The sequence below is a fragment of the Rutilus rutilus genome (assembly GCF_951802725.1).
Source record: "Rutilus rutilus genome assembly, chromosome: 7".
Classification (NCBI taxonomy): Eukaryota; Metazoa; Chordata; class Actinopteri; order Cypriniformes; family Leuciscidae; genus Rutilus; species Rutilus rutilus.
In genome coordinates this window covers 1005001-1025113 of record NC_140221.1, presented here as the reverse complement: position 1 = coordinate 1025113, position 20113 = coordinate 1005001, and the positions used below count along the sequence as shown (strand labels likewise).

The window sequence follows — 20113 nt, the reverse complement described above, 5'->3', positions numbered from 1 at the left end:
TGGAGCGATTGAAGAAACCTGTGCTGATATATATGTGTGTGTGTGTGTGTGTGTGCAGCTGGTTTCGGGAGCGCGCCGGTGTTCGGCAGTCCTCCTACGTTCGGTGGATCTCCGGCGTTTGGGGCGTCGGCAGGGTTTGGCTCCGCCCCCTCCTTCAGTGGACCAATGGGATCCTCGGGTGGGAAGGTGTTCGGAGAGGGAACCACCGCCGCTAATGTCGGAGGATTCGGGTGAGGAGCTTTACTGTCTCTGTAATGCTGTGGTTTAATGTGAACACTCACTCACTCGCACTATCTCACTCTCACACTCATTCACACACACACTCACTCACTCACTCACACACTCACTCTCACACGCACACTCACTCACTCACTCACTCACACTCACTCTCACTCTCACACACTCAATCTCACTCACACACTACTCACACTCACTCACTCTAACACACTCACTCTCTCACACTCACTCGCACTCACTCTCTCACACACTACTCACACACACTCACACTCACTCACTCTCTCACACACTCACTCTCTCACTCACACTCACACACTCACTCTCTCACACTCACTCACACACTACTCACACTCACACACTCACTCTCACTCACACACTCACTCACTCACACTCACACACTCACACTCACTCACTCACTCTCTCACACTCACACTCACACACTACTCACACTCACTCTCTCACACTCACTCACACTCACACTCACTCACACACTCTCTCACACTCACACACTCACTCTCTCACACTCACTCTCACACACTCACTCACTCACTCTCTCACACTCACTCTCTCACACTCACTCACTCTCTCACACTCACACTCACACACTCTCACTCACTCACTCTCTCACACTCACACTCACTCACTCACTCTCTCTCTCACACTCACTCACTCACTCTCTCACACTCACACACTCTCACTCACTCACTCTCTCACACTCACACACTCTCACACTCACACTCACACTCACACACTCACACTCACTCTCTCACACTCACTCTCTCACACTCTCTGTGTGTGTATTTTTCATCTTGAATTGATCAGATGAGCGGTTTGAACATCTGCGGCTCAGAGTGACTCTGACTGGACCAGGAAATTAAATGTTGGATTATTGTGAATTTCCATCCCACAGTGGATCACGTGTGTGTGTGTGTGTGTGTGTGTGTGTGTGTGTGTGTGTGTGTGTGTGTGTCAGAGGATGTAGGTTATGCAGAGATTATCTGTGTGTAAGATTAGAGATCAGACCCACGTCAGGGATCAGCACACGTCTGCGTTTCTCAGCTTTAAACACAGTTATGAATGTGTGGTTACATGTAGACGAGGTGAAGATTGTATTTCTGATGGATTGAGTGGTTTTGATGGATATCTAGGTTTAGGGCAGCGTGTTTAATTATGACACTGACCGTTTACACCATATTGACTCAAAATCAATCATGGAATATATTGTAGATGATTGTAAGAGTGCATATTTTATCGCCCATGTCCGTTTGAATGAGCAGTCGGCATATACATTTCAAAATAAAAGTCCCAATGTATTTTGGGCTTGTTTATAATTAAAAGTCCTGCCTTATGCATAAAATATATTTTTCTGGTTATTGGTAATTTGGTGGCACTGGTATTTAATTCAACAAACTCTTGTGGCTTCCTTTGCCATTTGATAACCGCACTAAAGCCACATCGTGATTCAGGGTTTAATCTTTCAGCCCAATAAAGGATCTGAAATGCATGGTTTATTTTGACATTGGATGGGTTTGTTGTGTACGGACATACACATGTTGTTCATTTTATTTGTGCAAAGAGTCTTAAATGAGTATATAGAGTCTTAAATGTGATACTCTTGAGTAAATGAAAAAAAAAAAAAAAAATGGTGTGAACTAATGCTTGAAACTGAACCTTTCCAACATTTACTTTTACCAACATTTGTTTAAAGAAAGTTTCTTTACTTAACAAACATTACCACAGTAAAGGATGTTAGATTAAAAGTCAGAAAATACATTGTGAAGCATCACTGTGAAAATCAATGAGCCGGAGAGACGCGAGTGATGATGTGAGGAGAGAGACGAGGCGTTGAGGGAAGTGTAATCTAGAGGAATAATTCATGAGATATTGATCATCAAACCGGGTGATCGCAGCGTCTGCCGTGAGCAGAATCAAACAAAAGACAAATCTTCAACCGTGCTTGAAGAAAAACTACAAGAGCCTTCATGTGTCGCAAGCCAAAAAACTAATGATCAGGATGAAGTGAAGAACAAGATACAAGACATGAAAAAACACGCAATTAAGAGAATAAAGCTCTAACTAATAATAGCGTCTAGTAAATGAGCAGGTTTTCCTGCTTGAATGTTGATTATTCTCCTATTATTCTCCATTGTTGCGGCTCCTCTCTTCCCAGTCTGTCAGTAACGCTCTATTTACTTCCTGTCTCTATGAAGCCCCTCCTTCTGAAAAGCACACTGTGCTCTGATTGGTCGGCTGGATTAGTGTGTTGTGATTGGTCGAGCGCTTCGAGTGTGTTTGGGAAATGTCCCGTCCCTCACCATAACCGCCAGTTTAACACACTACTAACTAACTCAACCAGGCCCCGCCCCTTTGTTCTTTATTCTGCACATAAATTATTTAAATGAGGAATATTGTGACGTGTTCGTTCCCGGAAGAAACACTGACACTGATATAGAGAAGAACTGGAGCTTCTTCATGATTGAACAGCAACATTAAAGAAAGATGAACACGTAGAAAAGCAGAATGTGTTGTCTTTAATATGTGGTTGAGTGACAGATGGGGTCAGAGGTGCTGTGTATTTCAGTTTTGTGATCTAATCCTGGCGTGTGTGTGTGTGTGTGTGTGTGTGTGTGTGTGTGTGTGTGTGTGTGTGTGTGTGTGTGTGTGTGTGTGTGTGTGTGTGTGTGTGTGCGTGTGTGTGTGTGTGTGGGCACCTGTGCCGCATAACTCGCCCAAATAAACACTGCCATCTGTTCATCATGTTCAGCCTCTGACTCAATGCATGTTTTCATCATTCCAGGTTCGCGTCTCCTCCTAACGCGCCGTCGTTCGGCAGTCTAGCCAATCCCAGCGCAGCGACGCCATCGTTCGGGAGCCCGTCAGGATTCGGCGCTCAGACCGGCACGTTCCCCGGCTTCGGCTCGTCTGGAGGTGAGATCCCGACACACATAGTTGGGGACATTTAATATTCAACAATATTACTGATCTCCTGCACTGACAGCATTATATGAGAAATGAACTGAGCTGGACGATGACATCACGGTTTACTCCAGAGCCGCTATATATATATATATATATATAAATGAACTAAATTAATAACTTTTTTACAACAAAACTGAACCATCACTGAACTCACTTAAGCTGGACTGTGACACTATTTTCTTCTAGACACAAACTTTGCATTATTCTCCTGTTATCTCTGTAAAGCGGCTCTGTGTTGTGAAGCGCTGTATAATTAACGGTGACTCGACATCCATGATTCAGGAGTTTACAGGCTCCGCTTTCAGACGTACGGCTGCTGTTATTGTGCTCTGTAGTTCCAGCAGTGCCTGATCTAGAGCTTGAACATGAGTTTGGTGTAGACGTGCAGACATGAGCCGCTCGGGTCATTCAAAATACACTGGATTTCTGTTTCTCTTCTTGTGGAAATAGTGTGAACTAGAAATCTGGAAAATCAAGATGTGCTTTTTTCACAAAAACTGATGATTAGTTTGAATTTTCATTCGGATTGATTTGAAACGCTCAAATGTTATCATGTTAGTATTCATCTAATGTAAAGTCCCCCTGTAGTCAATAATTTCATCCCTTAAAACTCATCTTTGATCACCAAAATTACATATTTAAATGAGTTTTCCTTAAAAATATCTTGACTGTAACTTGACACCCTTGCCTCATTTAGTATGCGTGGCTCTATGAATATGCAAATGAGCCCCGCCTCCACTCACTCACTCAGCTCAGAGATCCACTGGTTGACGATCACACGTTGATCTGATTGGTTACAAGGTAGTTTGTGACGTCAGAAACACCAGCGATTTCAAAGTGTGTGTTTGAGACTGTCTTTGGTTCACTGCAGTTTTAAGGAGGAAATACTCAGCAATGGTGTCGACTTATGAACTTGTGATCATCAACCAGTGGATCTCTGAGCTGAGTGAGTGAGTGGAGGCGGGGCTCATTTGCATATTCATACAACCGCATACTAAATGAGGCAAGGGTGTCGACTTATGAATTTACACATGCTTTGTCTTAAAGCAGATTAAAAACACCACATAGACACATAAACTACATTTAAAAGATGGATTTTCACTACAGGGGGACTTAAACAAATAATCAACATCTCATTACCTAAACACCTTGTTTTTTGTACTATCTGTATACTATTTAAAGCTGGTCCTCAGTCTTAGAAAGCGTAATGTCTGCTGGTCTTTGCGGCGCTGAGGTGGGTCATTTCTCATGAGCGTTTATCACAAGTGCTCCTCTTATGTTTCCTAGTTACAGTGGTAAACAGACTCAGTGATACGGTAAACATACACAGTATGACACAGGAGAGCCGGTTCAACACAACAGATTCGATGGGCCTTTAATGTCACACTGACGTGTGTGATGTCACCTGTAGTGTTTCTGAAGAGTGTTTCTGAAGCCTAAAGTGGGCGGAGCCGGCCGTCGCCATCTTGGCCGCGCGTCACTCCCGGATAAACGAACATGTGCAGCGAGGCGGATTAGCTGAGGTGACGTGACGCTAACGCTAGCAGACAAACGGCTAGTAGTGACATCAGTGGCAATCCACCTGTCACTCAAGTGGCCACGCCCTTAATTATGCAGAACTTTAAGGCTTAATATAATTTAAACGGATGAGTTATAAAAACATTCACCCCCTCACAGTCGTCATGAAGGGCAACATTAGCTTTATAGACCAAAAGCTCTTTCTGCACCAGACTGTAAACGTGTTTTTCTGCTGTAAAGTTGGGCATTTTAACATGAGGGATTATGGGTAATGACCCTCTTCTGCAGCCGGCCTCTAGTGGCCAGTGGATGAACTGCAGGTTAAGTCTCTTCAGTGTTGGTTACGAGAGAGAGGAAGGTTGCCGCTTGGTCCCTCTCCATTACTTGAAGTCTAACTGTGTTTGTGTGTTGGCTTGTGATCGTAGGTTTTGGAGGCTTTGGGAACACGAACACCAACCAGTAAGTGGCACGTCATGTGATTCACAGATGATCATCTCGGTGGTCACGTGTCCATCAGTGTCATGTTCACATCTCTGATGTCTTCCAGACCGTCGGCTCAGACCTTCAACAGTTGGAGGAGTTGATCCGCGGACTCTGACTTCCACCGACACGCTGATGTCATTTTATAGTGTGTGTGTGTGTGTCTGAATATGCCGTGAGGTTTGGTCATCTTCACGTGTGCTGATGTTTTATGTTTATGCTTTAACCTGCACAGAAATAAACTCGAGCGCTGTTTACCGGACGTGTCGTTTCTGTACTGTCACAACATATAGATTTATGCATTTGAATTGATTATAAAATTTAACATAATTATGGATTACTCCATTTTAACAAACTAATAAACTTAATGTGGTGCATATTTGCCAGTTAGATTTCTGCACTCAAAAACCCCTGACACACTCACTCACTCACTCACTCCACTCCCACACCAGACACACACACACACTCAACTAACCAATGATACACACACACACACACACACACACACACACAACTAACCCCTGCCACTCCCACACCAGACACACACTCAACTAACTCCTGACACACACTCAACTAACTCCTGATACACACACACTCAACGAACCCCTGCCACTCCCACACCAGACACACACTCAACTAACTCCTGACACACACTCAACTAACTCCTGATACACACACACTCAACGAACCCCTGCCACTCCCACACCAGACACACTCTCACCTAACCCCTGACACACACTCACCTAACCCCTGCCCACACCAGACACACACACACACACACACTCAACTAACCCCTGCCACTCACACACACACAAACACAACTAACTGCTGCCACTCCCAGACCAGACACACACACACACACACACTCACCTAACCCCTGACACTCCCACACCAGACACACACTCAACTAACTCCTGACACACACACACACACACTCAACTAACCCCTGCCACTCCCACACCAGACACACACTCAACTAACCCCTGATACACACACACACACACACACACACTCTCACCTAACCCGACACACACACACACTCAACGAACCCCTGCCACTCCCACACCAGACACACACTCACCTAACCCCTGCCCACACCAGACACACACTCAACTAACCCCTGCCACTCACACACCACACACACAAACACAACTAACTGCTGCCACTCCCAGACCAGACACACACACACACACACTCAACTAACCCCTGATACACACACACTCACTCAACTAACCAATGATACACACACACACACACACACACACACAACTAACCCCTGCCACTCCCACACCAGACACACACACACCTAACCCCTGACACACACTCACCTAACCCCTGCCCGCACCAGACACACACACACACACTCAACTAACCCCTGCCACTCACACACACACAAACACAACTAACTGCTGCCACTCCCAGACCAGACACACACACACACACACTCACTCACCTAACCCCTGACACTCCCACACCAGACACACACTCAACTAACTCCTGACACACACACACACTCAACTAACCCCTGCCACTCCCACACCAGACACACACTCAACTAACCCCTGATACACACACACACACACACACACACACACACACACTCTCACCTAACCCGACACACACACACACTCAACGAACCCCTGCCACTCCCACACCAGACACACACTCACCTAACCCCTGCCCACACCAGACACACTCAACTAACCCCTGCCACTCACACACCACACACACAAACACAACTAACTGCTGCCACTCCCAGACCAGACACACACACACACACACTCAACTAACCCCTGATACACACACACTCACTCAACTAACCCCTGCCACTCCCACACCAGACACACACACACACTCAACTAACCCCTGATACACACACACAAACACACTCAACGAACCCCTGCCACTCCCACACCAGACACACACACACTCAACTAACCCCTGATACACACACACACACACACACACACTCAACGAACCCCTGCCACTCCCACACCAGACACAGACACACACTCAACTAACCCCTGATACACACACACACACACACACACACTCAACGAACCCCTGCCACTCCCACACCAGACACAGACACACACTCAACTAACCCCTGATACACACACACACACACACACACACACTCAACGAACCCCTGCCACTCCCACACCAGACACAGACACACACTCAACTAACTCCTGATACACACACACACACAGACACTCAACGAACCCCTGCCATACCTAGACCGAAATATTTTTGTGTTCTCTCCTGACATCTGACGTGTGTGTGTGTGTGTGTGTGTGTGTGTGTGTGTGTGTGTGTGTGTGTGTGTGTGTGGAATGTCACAGTCACTCAGGCTCTTATCAGCGGCTCTTGATCCACATGAATGTGACGGGGGGGATCTCGAGTTCTTCAGATTCTTCTAGAAGAGATTCTGAACTGTAGGAGAGTCGCTTCATCTCTCACGAGCTTCAACACGTTCCTGACGCTGGAGTTTCTGAAGCTTCATGAGATCTGACCGCAGCATCGATGATGATGATGATGAAGCACATTCAATAATCCTGCCCTTATTATCCCGGAGGGATTAGCAGAGATGGAGAATAAAGCCATCATCCAGGAACACAAGATCAGACATCATGTTGTGTTAATATCAGTTCTGTTCTCTGCATGTTTTACCTTTTCCATCTCTCTATGATTATTAAAACTTAAAGGTTTCCTCAAAGAGAATAGCGAACTCCACACAATAACTATAACAATAACGACACAGAGGAACGATATCGCTTTCACAGTTTTTAACCCAACTAATGAATGATTTAAAAAAAAAACAATGACAACCAATCAGAATCCGTCCTGTTTTAAAGAGCTCGAGCATTTAAAGCGACAGACGACAAAACTGCAGCTTATAATAAACAGAACAATATCATCTTGTTCATGTTTTGGGCCTTTTTCCTGTTGTTTTCCACTCTGTTAGTGCTGATCTGAACTATAACACAAGTTAACTGTCAGTCCTTCGTTTATATTTATATTGAGATAATCAGTTTGATTCACTTCTCTGCTGAAGATTAAGAGAAAACATCAATTTGTGTCATATTGGGCGTATACGACAGCGTGTTCCAGGTCCTGCCAATATCCAGCAACTTCACACAGCCATTGAAGAGGAGTGGACCAACATTCCACAGGCCACAATCAACAACCTTTACTTATTTCTTTTTTTTGCCCCCCCTCATTTTAGAGTGGCCTTTTATTGTGGCCAGCCCTAAGGCACACCTGTGCAATAATCATGCTGTCTAATCAGCATCTTGATATGCCACACCTGTGAGGTGGATGGATTATCTCGGCAAATGAGAAGTGCTCACTAACACAGATTTAGACAGATTTGTGAACAATATTTGAGAGAAATAGGCCTTTTGTGTACATAGAAAAAGTTTCATTAAAAATTGTTTTTAACAATATTTGAAACTTAGAGTTAGACTAGTAGTTTTTTTGTGTCACATAATTATTAAGGAAATGGGTCAAAAACAACGAAGACAATAAGCTTATTTTATTTTTTATTTTTTTTTTATTTTTTTACACCGCAGTATAACAGTGTGATATTTCTTGTCATTTATTTTTGTCTTCTCTTTCTGCAGCTCTGCTGGAATTCATAATCATGAGTCTTCATGGAAATGTTTTGTTTGGATCACACATGAACTCGCTCCATTATTAGCATCACTGATGTCGGTCTTAAGGAGATTATATGCGGTTATAGCGATATACGATAGCCTACATATATTTATATACGAGACAGATGCACGAGAGCCGCCTGTAAATATAGCGGTGAACGCAGACGCGCATGCGCAGATCCATCATGAGCGTTCAGAAACTCACCTGTAAAGCGCACACTCTCCATCGATCAGCGAATTATAAAGCTTTGGCTCACTGTTGACGTCATTCTGTAAAGGTCACTGTCAGATGCGTTTTATTGTCAATCTTATTTGCAGATGATCAGAATCATGAGATCAATCCCATCATGCCATGTTGATCCCAGTGTCTCGCTGCTTTAGTTTAAGCCTCATCCTCATCCATGGATAATGGGATATTTTCTGCTTCAGTTTAATCCACTGTAGATTAATGATCTCAAACCCGCCAGAGTCATAAAACACAACCAGTTATTTTAAAATACACAAGCATTCATAGGTTTGGGGTCTGTGAAAGAGTCTCTTCTGCTCGGCAAAGCTGCGTTTATTTGATCAAAAATACAGTAAAACAGTGAAATATTATTCCAGTGTAAATCATCTGTTTTCTATGTGAATATACTTATAAATATATATATAGTATATGTGAATATACTATATATATTTGTTCTGTAAATATGACACGGCCCGCATTAATGTCAGCCCTGAAGTCAAAAACGGTGAAACTGGTTTTCATCAGATACTGCCGGGCGTCTTTATGAAGACACTCGTCATGATTCATTATTATTTCTGATCGTAAAGAGTTTCATCTGTCATATCAGACATTAATCACGTCACAAACTCACTTTCGCTTCTGCTTTTATGATATGGAGTCAAATCCATGTCACATATATTTGCAGAACAAAAAACAAATGTGGGTTTGTGTGTGAGTGTTTTGCAACAGTATGTGGCAGGATTTGATTCTTGTTGTTCAGCGTTTTCTGCTGTCTGTTTTTATTAAACAGCTCTTGCCAGTTTCATTAAAGTATTAATCTGTAATATGTAAGCACATCAAAGATGCAAAACAAACATAATGCAGTGATGGCGAATGAAGACAAGAAACTCTGCAGAATTTCACAGTTTTATTGTTCATGAAAAATGCAGCTGTCCTTGTATTTTTTGTATTCGCATCTTCACAGACTGAAATGTTTCCCACTTCTGTTTTTCAAGTATTTTTGTCAGAGCTTTAAAACAATCTGAAACACCAGCGTTCCTGACGAGAAGAGAGAAGAGTCTGACGCTACACACACACACACAGACACAGACACAGACACACTCTCTCTCTCTCACACACACAGACACACACACACTCTCTCACACACACACACACACACAAAGACACTTACACACTCTCTCACACTGAAACTCACAAACTCTCTCTCACACTGAAACTCACACACTCTCACACAGACACATTCTCTCATAAACACACACACACACACACACACACACACACACACACACACTCACTCACTCACTCACTCAAACTTCCCGCTAATCGAACTGAAGGAACTCAACATTATAATTTCATATCCAAAATTCCATGATTCATTATGGATATTATTGTTGTGACTGAATGTTCTGAAACAAGAAGTAATATTTAAAAACGGTAGACTAAAATGTTCCATGAACGATGTATAAATAATGTTTGTTGTGCTAACGCTTTGAGAACATTATTAAAGACCAGTTAAATAAAATCAGTTGTTATAGTGAATTGTTAAATGTTCACACTGCTTTGATGCAGGATCGCAGGATTCTTGACATGAACAAGAACGTTTAATAATGATGGATAAAAGTCTGCTGGAGGTACAAATAATCAGAAACCTCAAATATAATTCTTCAGTCATGTTGTCTATAAGCAAACACACACACACACACACACACACACACACACACACACTCATCTGAACGTGCCAAACACACACGAGCATCAAATAAAACATCCAAAAGCGTTTTCTGAGCTGATGGCGTCGGCGCTGAATGCTGAGGAGTTTATATGATCTACACGGACTCGCATTGTTCATATCCCAGCATTCACTGCATGTTTAATGTCACACGTCTCTCACAACATCGTCCTGACGAGTTTCTAGCATCAACACGATCACATTTCAGTGGAATAAGGCCTTCAATGTGATCAATAACAAATGGCATGAGGAGCGTTTTAGTTTAAAATACTGAACGGATCTAAAGTGTGCTTATCCGCCGTTTTATCAACATTAAGCAAATCTGCCCTCAAATCCTCAGCACTGCAATGCAAAAAATAGATTATTTAGATGTTATTGTATACACTATCAGTCAAAAGTTTGGAATAATTCAGATATTTCATGTTTTTAAAGTCTCATCAATGCTGCGTTTATTTGGTCAAAAACACTGTAAACCAGTGAAATATTATTCCAGTGTAAATCATCTGGTTTCTATGTGAATATACAGTAAAGTGTAATTTATTCCTGTGATCAAAGCTGAATTTTCAGCATCATTACTCCAGTCTTCAGTGTCACATGATCCTTCAGGAATCATTCTAATATAATGATCATTAATTATTCCAAAGTTTGGACTGCTAGTGCTCATCGTCTGTCTTTCACTTATGTTGATTTCATTAATCATCGCTGTATGACAGCAAAGAGCAGAGGAAATAATGTGCAGTTCTGTTGAATTGTGTCGTTTGGAAACACAAGTTTGTCTCTAGTTTGATTGTGTTTGATTTAAGGAGCAGATCCATGAGGATTCTCCAGCGCTCCTGTCGCCGTTCCTTCATTCAAACTGATAGTTCGTTCGTAATAACTCTATTGATTGGCCACGACGTCTTGACACAGCAATGGCTGACAACTCACATGTAGTAGAAAATATAAACTTGCTCTTGTAAAATACAGCAGAAGTGCATCAGTGGCTGGTCGGAAACACAAACACTGGAGCTCCTGTTGGAAACACTGAATGCATAATAATAACGGCGTCCCGCTCCGGTTTGGTGTCCTGGTTTCGGTTCACCGGATCCGACAGGTAGGATGTGCGAGGTTTACTGCATTGCACTTGATTTAAGGCGAAAAGTTTGCAGTGAAAGCAATGTAAACTTAAGGCAGCGTGAATCGAACAGTCTGAGTGCGTCTCAATCCGCTCTCTAGATCCCTGGATCGTCAATCGATCCACAACTGACAATATCCTGGTGTTTATGAACAACAGCAGCACAGATGTCTTTCTGACATTATTTTTTGTAATGTCATTTAAAGTATATTATGATAAATACAATTCCCTTCAACATTTCAGCTGTAAATTTCTTATAAATAGTAGCGAGATTATGTTCACTGCCTGTCTATCACTGTTTTCCTGTTTATCACGGTTGCTTTGAAACAATCTGTATTGTATAAAGTGCTGTAGAAATAAAGCTGACTTCATTTGACTTAAAATATATATTTTTAAACATCTATCATTTGCACGATTGTGTTCTACGGAGCCCCTAAAGGGACATGGTGATGGGAAAAAAATGAGACGGGCATAAATATTATATGTCAATGCTTTTGCGTTCGCTCACAAAACTTTGAGAGAACGCAAAGTTTCTCTGGGAAACAGAAAAGTTTTGGAAGCAAACGTAAAGTTTTACGGGAGAACGCAAAAGTTTTGGAAGCGAATGTAAAGTTTCTCTGGGAAACGGAAACGTTTTGGAATCAAACGCAAAGTTTCTCTGGGAAATGGAAAAGTGTTGGAATCGAACGCACATTTTTACAGGAAAATGCTAAAGTTTTGGAAGCGAATGTAAAGTTTCTCTGGGAAACGGAAAAGTTTTGGAAGCAAACAAAGTTTCTATGGGAAACGGAATTTTTTTGGAAGCGAACGTAAAGTTTTTCCGGAGAATGCAAAAGTTTTTGAAGCGAATGTAAAGTTTCTCTGGGAAATGGAAAAGTTTTGGAAGCGAACGCAAAGTTTTACAGGAGAATGCAAAAGGTTTGGAAGCGAACGTAAAGTTTTTCCGGAGAATGCAAACGTTTTTGAAGCGAATGTAAAGTTTCTCTGGGAAACGGAATTTTTTTTGGAAGCGAACGTAAAGTTTTTCTGGAGAATGCAAAAGTTTTGGAAGCGAAAGTAAAGTTTCTCTGGCAAACAGAAAAGTTTTGGTAGCGAACGTTAAGTTTTCCGGAAGAACGCAAACATTTTGGGAAGCAACCAAAGTTTCTATGGGAAACGCAAAAGTTTTGGAAGTGAACGTTAAGTTTCTCTGGGAAACGTAAAAGTTTTGCGAGCGAACGCAAAGTTTCTCTGGGAAACGAAAAAGTTTTGGAAGCAAACGTAAAGTTTTTCGGGAGAACGCGAAAGTTTTGGAAGCGAACGCAAAGTTTCTATGGGAAACACAAAAGTTTTGCACGCAAAGGTAAAGTTTCTCTGGGAAACGCAAAAGTATTGACCTACATCTTTTCCTCCCATCTCATATTTTTTCCATCACCCGTAAGACTCGATTCCCGCTTCAGAATTTCCCCAATGCTCCCTGGTTTTGCAGTGCATTGTGGGACGTTTCAGTGCACTAGATTTGCGTTTGATACCCTTGAAATGATCAGTCGACTAGGGCGCGGATTGAGACGGACCCTCTTTCCATTCGTCAGAGACGTCGCGTTTCATCAAGCAATATTCCCACACACACAAAAAAAGCCTTGTCTTTTTGCAGTGGCGTTTAGCACAGTGATTCCCGACCCGTTTTGGTGGAAGCTCATCCCAGTCTCAGTGTTTGGGAGGAATGACGACCACCGGCTCTCCGGCCCGCGGACGCCACATCAGCACCTGCGCGTCGTTGGCGTTGGGCTTCACCAAGGCGTTTTGCGGGATGGCTTCGTTCTTTCCCAGAACCTGCGGCTGCTCCTGCGCGATCGGCTCCTGAAGCTTCGCTCTCATTCCCAACGGTTTCTCAGGATCCACCTCGATGTGGAGACGCATGCGCCAGCGCACCGTCTGCAGAACCAGGATCTCTCCCGATGCCTGGTTGATGGCCACCAGCCACGTGGTGAAGCTCTGATCCCTACGGATGCTGCTCAGCATGGGAACATTGCAGTCGCTCACCGGGATGCCCCACGTCACGCTGGGATAGAAGTTATCGTTCATGCTGACGGTGAACTTGGTGTCCTTCTTGGTGGGACCCACGATGGTGCAGGTTTCGGTGGTATTGCCGTACCACGGGTAGTTTACGCCGTCCGAGTCGCTGATGGCTTGGATTTTCCCGTCTCGGAGATCCGGAAGCTCCCAGCTGGACCTGCGGGAAACACCAGAGGATGATGAGAGGGTTTGTTCTGACTCTACCCTTCTGAAAAAGATCTGTAGTGCATCTTGCAAGTATATTTAAAAAAATATGCATTTATATTAAATGTTTGCAATGTATTAAAATGTGCAAAGCTTTTTGCAAGTGAAAATTTTTGGAAGCGAATGCAAAGTTTCTCTGGGAAACAAAACATTTTTGGAAGCGAACACAAAGTTTCTCTGGGAAACGGAAAAGACACCAGAGGATGATGAGAGCACTGAGACGTTTGTTCCGACTCTACCCATCTGAAAAAGAGCTCTTATCTCTTATCTCTGGGTAACGGAAAAGTTTTGGAAGCGAATGCAAAGTTTCTCTGGGGTTTTAGGGGAGAACGCAAATGTTTTGGAAGCGAACGGAGAGTTTCTCTGGGAAACAAAATTCCTAACCCTAACCCTAAGAACGCAAACGTTTTGGAAGCGAATGCAAAGTTTCTCTCGGAAACGGAAAAGTCTTGGAAGCAAACGCAAAGTTTCTCTGGGAAACGGAAAAGTTTTGCGGAAAAGATTTGGAAGCGTACGTAAAGTTTTACAGGAGAACGCAAAGTATCTCTGGGAAACGGAAAAGTTTTGGAAGCAAACGCAAAGTTTCTCTGGGAAATGGAAAAGTTTTGGAAGCGAAGGCCAAGTTTCTCAGGAAAATAAAAAAGTTTTGGAAGCAAATGCAAAGTTTTACGAGAGAGCGCAAATGTTTTGGAAGCAAACGGAAAGTTTCTCTGGGAAACAAAATTCCTAACCCTATCCCTAAGAACGCAAACGTTTTGGAAGCGAATGCAAAGTTTCTCTCGGAAACGGAAAAGTCTTGGAAGCAAACGCAAAGTTTCTCTGGGAAACGGAAAAGTTTTGCGGAAAAGACTTGGAAGCGTACGTAAAGTTTTACAGGAGAACGCAAAGTTTCTCTCGGAAACGGAAAAGTTTTAGAAGCGAACTCAAAGTGTCTCTGGGAAACGGAAAAGTTTTGGAAGCGAATGCAAAGTTTCTCTGGAAAACGGAAAAGTTTTGGAAGCAAACGCAAAGTTTCTCTGGGAAATGGAAAAGTTTTGGAAGCGAAGGCCAAGTTTCTCAGGGAAATAAAAAAGTTTTGGAAGCAAATGCAAAGTTTTACGAGAGAGCGCAAATGTTTTGGAAGCAAACGGAAAGTTTCTCTGGGAAACAAAATTCCTAACCCTAACCCTAAGAACGCAAACGTTTTGGAAGCGAATGCAAAGTTTCTCTCGGAAACGGAAAAGTCTTGGAAGCAAACGCAAAGTTTCTCTGGGAAACGGAAAAGTTTTGCGGAAAAGATTTGGAAGCGTACGTAAAGTTTTACAGGAGAACGCAAAGTATCTCTGGGAAGCGGAAAAGTTTTGGAAGCAAACGCAAAGTTTCTCTGGGAAATGGAAAAGTTTTGGAAGCGAAGGCCAAGTTTCTCAGGGAAATAAAAAAGTTTTGGAAGCAAATGCAAAGTTTTACGAGAGAGCGCAAATGTTTTGGAAGCAAACGGAAAGTTTCTCTGGGAAACAAAATTCCTAACCCTAACCCTAAGAACGCAAACGTTTTGGAAGCGAATGCAAAGTTTCTCTCGGAAACGGAAAAGTCTTGGAAGCAAACGCAAAGTTTCTCTGGGAAACGGAAAAGTTTTGCGGAAAAGACTTGGAAGCGTACGTAAAGTTTTACAGGAGAACGCAAAGTATCTCTGGGAAACGGAAAAGTTTTAGAAGCGAACGCAAAGTGTCTCTGGGAAACGGAAAAGTTTTGGAAGCGAATGCAAAGTTTCTCTGGAAAACGGAAAAGTTTTGGAAGCGAACGCAAAGTTTTATGGGAGAACGCAAAAGTTTTGGAAGCGAACACAAAGTTTCTCTGCGAAACAAAAAAGTTTTGGAAGCGAACGCAAAGTTTCTCTGACAAATAAAACAATTTTGGAAGCAAACGCAAAGTTTCTCTGGGAAACGGAAAAGTTTTGGAAGTGAACGCAAAGTTTCTCTGGGAAACGGAAAAGTTTTGGAAGTGAACGCAAAGTTTCTCTGGGAAACGGAATTTTTTTGGAAGGAAACGCAAAGTTCCCTTTCGAGGGAACTCGCACTGCGTCATAAGAACGACACTTTGGGGACGCTCCCTAAGCATACGCCTCTGAAGTATGAATTAAACTATTCCAATCCTGATTGGTGTTGCGTCATGACGTAACGTGATGGCATACCCGGAAGTATAAAGTGACACCGGCACACACACGCGTTAGCTTTCGTTCTTCAGCAAGCGCTCTCTGTTGTTGTCTGTACTATTTGGTGTTGTCTGTCTCAGTATTTAAAAAGATCATTATGGTGAGTGAACAGTTCAGATGATGTGTGCACCCCTGTCCTAGATTCCTAACGGGTGGGGACACGCATCAACTGTGTGTGAACTGTTTGGCGGTGCAGCATGCCCGGGCAGCTCTTGAGGGGGCTGCTTGTGGTGATTGTGAAGCACTCCCTATCAGAGTGCTGCGCTCTCACCTGGCTATCTTTGATGAGGATGGCCAGGCTCGCGTTCCCCGCGGTTCAGGTCCCGCATCCGTTGAGGTGGCGCGGCAACTCAGATCGTGGGGTTCGCAAAGGGACTTTGCAGATGAGAATGAGACTGCTGCGGCACTTTCTCATTCTTCGTCTGAAGGTTCTGAGGCTCTCGGTCATGGTGCAGAAGCCCGTGACGAAGGCCAGATGCTCGAGCTGTCTGCTTCTGAGGAAGTGGACGTGCTTAGCATCGAGGCGGATGAGCGTGAATTAGACTCACCAGTTCACGTTCCCGTCTATGAGGAGCTCGTAGAGGTTGTGACGCGTGCTGTGGCCAGACTAAACATCAGAGAGCCGCATGAGACAGGAAACGCTTAATAAAGGCAAGCTGGATGAGCGCTTCCTGCAGCGCCGTTCACAACCTCAACGCCGGGACTTACCATCCTTCTTCGATTTACATAATGAGTTATGTGAGTCATGGGATAAACCCCACTCCTCTCGCGTCTCTAATCCTACTGCGGTGGATTATAGTTATGTAATAGGTGCGAGAGAGTTGGGGTATGGGAAGATGCCGTGGATGGAAGAGGCTCTCACTAGCTACCTCTCTCCTGAAGCGGCATCATCCCTGAAAGCCCCGGTGTTGCCCAGCAAACAATGCAGAGACACTTCTGCATTGGTGGGCAGGCCATATATGGCGGCGGGCCAGGCTGGTTCATGTCTGCACTCAATGGCTATTCTGCAGGCATACCAGGCTGACCTTTTAAAGGACTTGGATGAGGGCGAGGGACCAACTCCTTAAGATATTGCGGAGTTGCTGAAGGCCACAGATTTGTCTCTCCGGGCTACTAAGGAGACAGCCCATGCCATCAGCCGCTCTGGTAGCCACGGAGAGACATCTGTGGCTGAACTTGTCTGGAATAAGGGAGAAGGATAAGTCGTTCTCCTGGATGCGCCGCTCTCGCCTTCTGGCCTATTCGGTGCCGCAGTAAACACTGTCATCGACAGGTTTCAGGAAGCGAGGAAGCAATCTGTGGCGTTCCAGCAATTTCTCCCTCGCCGCTCAAGATCGAAGTCCAAGAAGGCTGCACCGAGGTGTCAGCCTCAGCCGTCAATGAGCTCCTCGTACCGTCAGGTACAAAAGGAGAGCGGAGCCCTCAGGAAAACGATGTTGGATTCCAACCTCTCGGGCCACATCAATTTCCAGCGAACGCACACCGTATCGTTCGTCCCAAAAGCTTGCAAATGGGCATATACTATGGTCACAAAATCGGTCTCAATTAATCCCTGCTGGTCATCCGCTTCAGGGGGTCGAGAACAATGCTCGAAGAACACCCGAGGCCAGCCTCGAGAGGCTGGTTCCCTTAGTAGATTTTGTAGAAGCGTGGCAATGCCTACCCAATTTATCTGCATGGGTCCTGCATATGATAAAAATAGGATACAGTCTGCAGTTCAGTCACCGCCCCCCGAAATTCGCTGGGGTGGTACAGACTGCAGTGGTTCCAGAGCAGGCTCAGGTAATGGAACAAGAAGTACACTCTCTGCTGGTCAAAGAGGCCATAGAATGTGTTCCTCCTCCAGTCAGGGAGTTTGGGTTTTACAGCCGGTACTTTATAGTTCCAAAGAAGGGAGGGTTGCGGCCGATTTTAGATCTGAGGCACTTGAATCGTTCTCTGAGAAGGTTCAGGTTCAGAATGCTCACTATCAAGATGCTTCCCATCATCGTGAACCAAATCAGGTCTGAGGACTGGTTTGTCACGATAGATCTAAAAGACGTATACTTCCATATCTCCATCCTTCCGTGTCACAGGCGGTTCCTGAGGTTCGCTTTTGGGGGCGAAGTGTACCAATATCGGGTTCTTCTGTTCGGCCTACCTCTCTCCCCTCGCACGTTCACCAAGTGCATGGATGCAGCCCTGGCCCCACTGAGGCTTCAGGGCATCCGTGTGCTGAATTATATCGACGACTGGCTCATATTAGCTCAGTCTCGGGAGATGGCAGTTCGGCATCGAGATGACGTCCTTGGTCATATTCAAAGCTTGGGGTTGAGACTCAACACAAAGAAATTCGTGTTGATGCCCGCCCACTGGCGCCCAGAGAACTTCGTCCCTTGGTGTGGTATGGGACTCAACTACGATGTGGGCACAAATGTCTCCCGAGCGTATCGAGTCCATCCTGGCCATGGTGTCCAGGATAAAGCTAGGCCACGCCATCACTGTAAAGCAATTTCAAAGACTGCTGGGCCTCATGGCAGCTGCGTCCAACATAATACCTTTGGGCCTCCTGCACATGAGACCCCTTCAGTGGTGGCTGAAAGCCAAGGGGTTTTCCCCGAGGGGAAATCCATTCCGTATGGTCAGGGTTACGCGCAGATGTCTTCGTTCCCTATCGATATTGAAGAAACCTTGGTTTCTGTCCCAAGGTCCAGTGTTGGGAGCATCATGTTGCAGGAAAACCGTTTGACAGACGCCTCCCTCACTGGTTGGGGCGCGGTCATGGACGGTTGCTTTGCCAGGGGTCTGTGGCAGGACCATCATTGCTCTTGGCATACAAATTGTCTAGAGATGTTGGCTGTGTTGAGAGCTCTGAGGAGATCTGGAGAGGGTCCGTTGAGACGGAGTCAGTCTACTTCTAGTAGCCCCGTTCTGGCTGGCCCAAGTATGGTTCTCAGACATAATAGCACTCCTGGCAGGTCCGCCATGGCAGATCTCTCTGAGGAGGGACCTGCTGTCTCAGGCGGGAGGCACAATATTCCACCCTCACCCGGAGCTGTGGAAGTTGTGGGTATGGCCCCTGAGGGGGTTCAGTACCTAGATGCTGGCCCCTCAGCCGGAGTGGTCGAGACCATACTTAGTTCCAGAGCTCCTTCTACTAGGAGATTGTATGGCCTAAAGTGGAATGTGTTTTCCACTTGGTGTAGAGAACATGAGTTAGACCCAATTAACTGCTCGGTGGCTTCAGTTCTGGAGTTTCTTCAAGATCGCTTCTCTGCTGGTCTCACCCCGTCCACACTTAAGGTGTACGTGGCTGCCATTGCGGCATAGGAAACGGAAAAGTTTTGGAGGATAACGCAAAGTTTTATGGGAGAATGCAAACGTTTTGGAAGCAAACGCAAAGTTTTAAGGGAGAACGCAGACATTTTGGAAGCGAACGCAAAAGTTTTATGGGAGAACGCAAATGTTTTGGAAGCGATTGCAAAGTTTCTCTGGGAAACGGAAAAGTCTTGGAAACAAACGCAAAGTTTCTCTGGGAAACGGAAAAGTCTTGGAAACAAACGCAAAGTTTCTCTGGGAAACGGAAAAGTCTTGGAAACAAACGCAAAGTTTCTCTTGGAAACGGAAAAGTTTTGGAAGCAAACGCAAAGTTTTATGGGAGAACGCAAAAGTTTTGGAAGCGAACACAAAGTTTCTCTGGGAAACCAAAAAGTTTTGGAAGCGAGCGCAAACGTTTTGGATG

General features: G+C 44.5%; 3 protein-coding genes across 7 annotated transcripts in view; 2 read left to right on the top strand and 1 right to left on the bottom strand.

Moving 5' to 3' along the window:
- Positions 1-5471, top strand: part of nup214 (nucleoporin 214) — a 76151-nt gene extending 70680 nt beyond the window's left edge. For all 4 annotated transcript variants that reach the window (XM_084415153.1, XM_084415151.1, XM_084415152.1 and 1 more), the window contains exons 33-36: positions 59-230; positions 3035-3165; positions 5160-5193; positions 5282-5471. In XM_084415153.1, the coding sequence (XP_084271279.1) occupies positions 59-230; positions 3035-3165; positions 5160-5193; positions 5282-5318 (374 nt within the window). In that variant the 3' untranslated portion in view covers positions 5319-5471. The remainder of the gene's footprint in view (positions 1-58; positions 231-3034; positions 3166-5159; positions 5194-5281) is intronic.
- A 4521-nt stretch (positions 5472-9992) lies between these two features.
- fam78ab (family with sequence similarity 78 member Ab) overlaps positions 9993-20113 on the bottom strand; it is a 16633-nt gene continuing 6512 nt past the window's right edge. Inside the window, exon 2 of the mRNA XM_084415172.1 lies at positions 9993-14154. Coding sequence (XP_084271298.1) covers positions 13629-14154 — 526 coding nt within the window. The 3' untranslated portion in view covers positions 9993-13628. The remainder of the gene's footprint in view (positions 14155-20113) is intronic.
- The window catches only part of LOC311294345 (uncharacterized protein), a 5844-nt gene continuing 1614 nt past the window's right edge, over positions 15884-20113 (top strand). Inside the window, exons 1-2 of one of the 2 annotated variants that reach the window (XM_084415166.1) lie at positions 15884-16544; positions 16747-20113. The exon at positions 16747-20113 is cut by the window's right edge and continues 1614 nt beyond it. In XM_084415166.1, the coding sequence (XP_084271292.1) occupies positions 18082-19701 (1620 nt within the window). In that variant the 5' untranslated portion in view covers positions 15884-16544; positions 16747-18081 and the 3' untranslated portion in view covers positions 19702-20113. The other variant, XR_014628045.1, reaches the window with a different exon arrangement.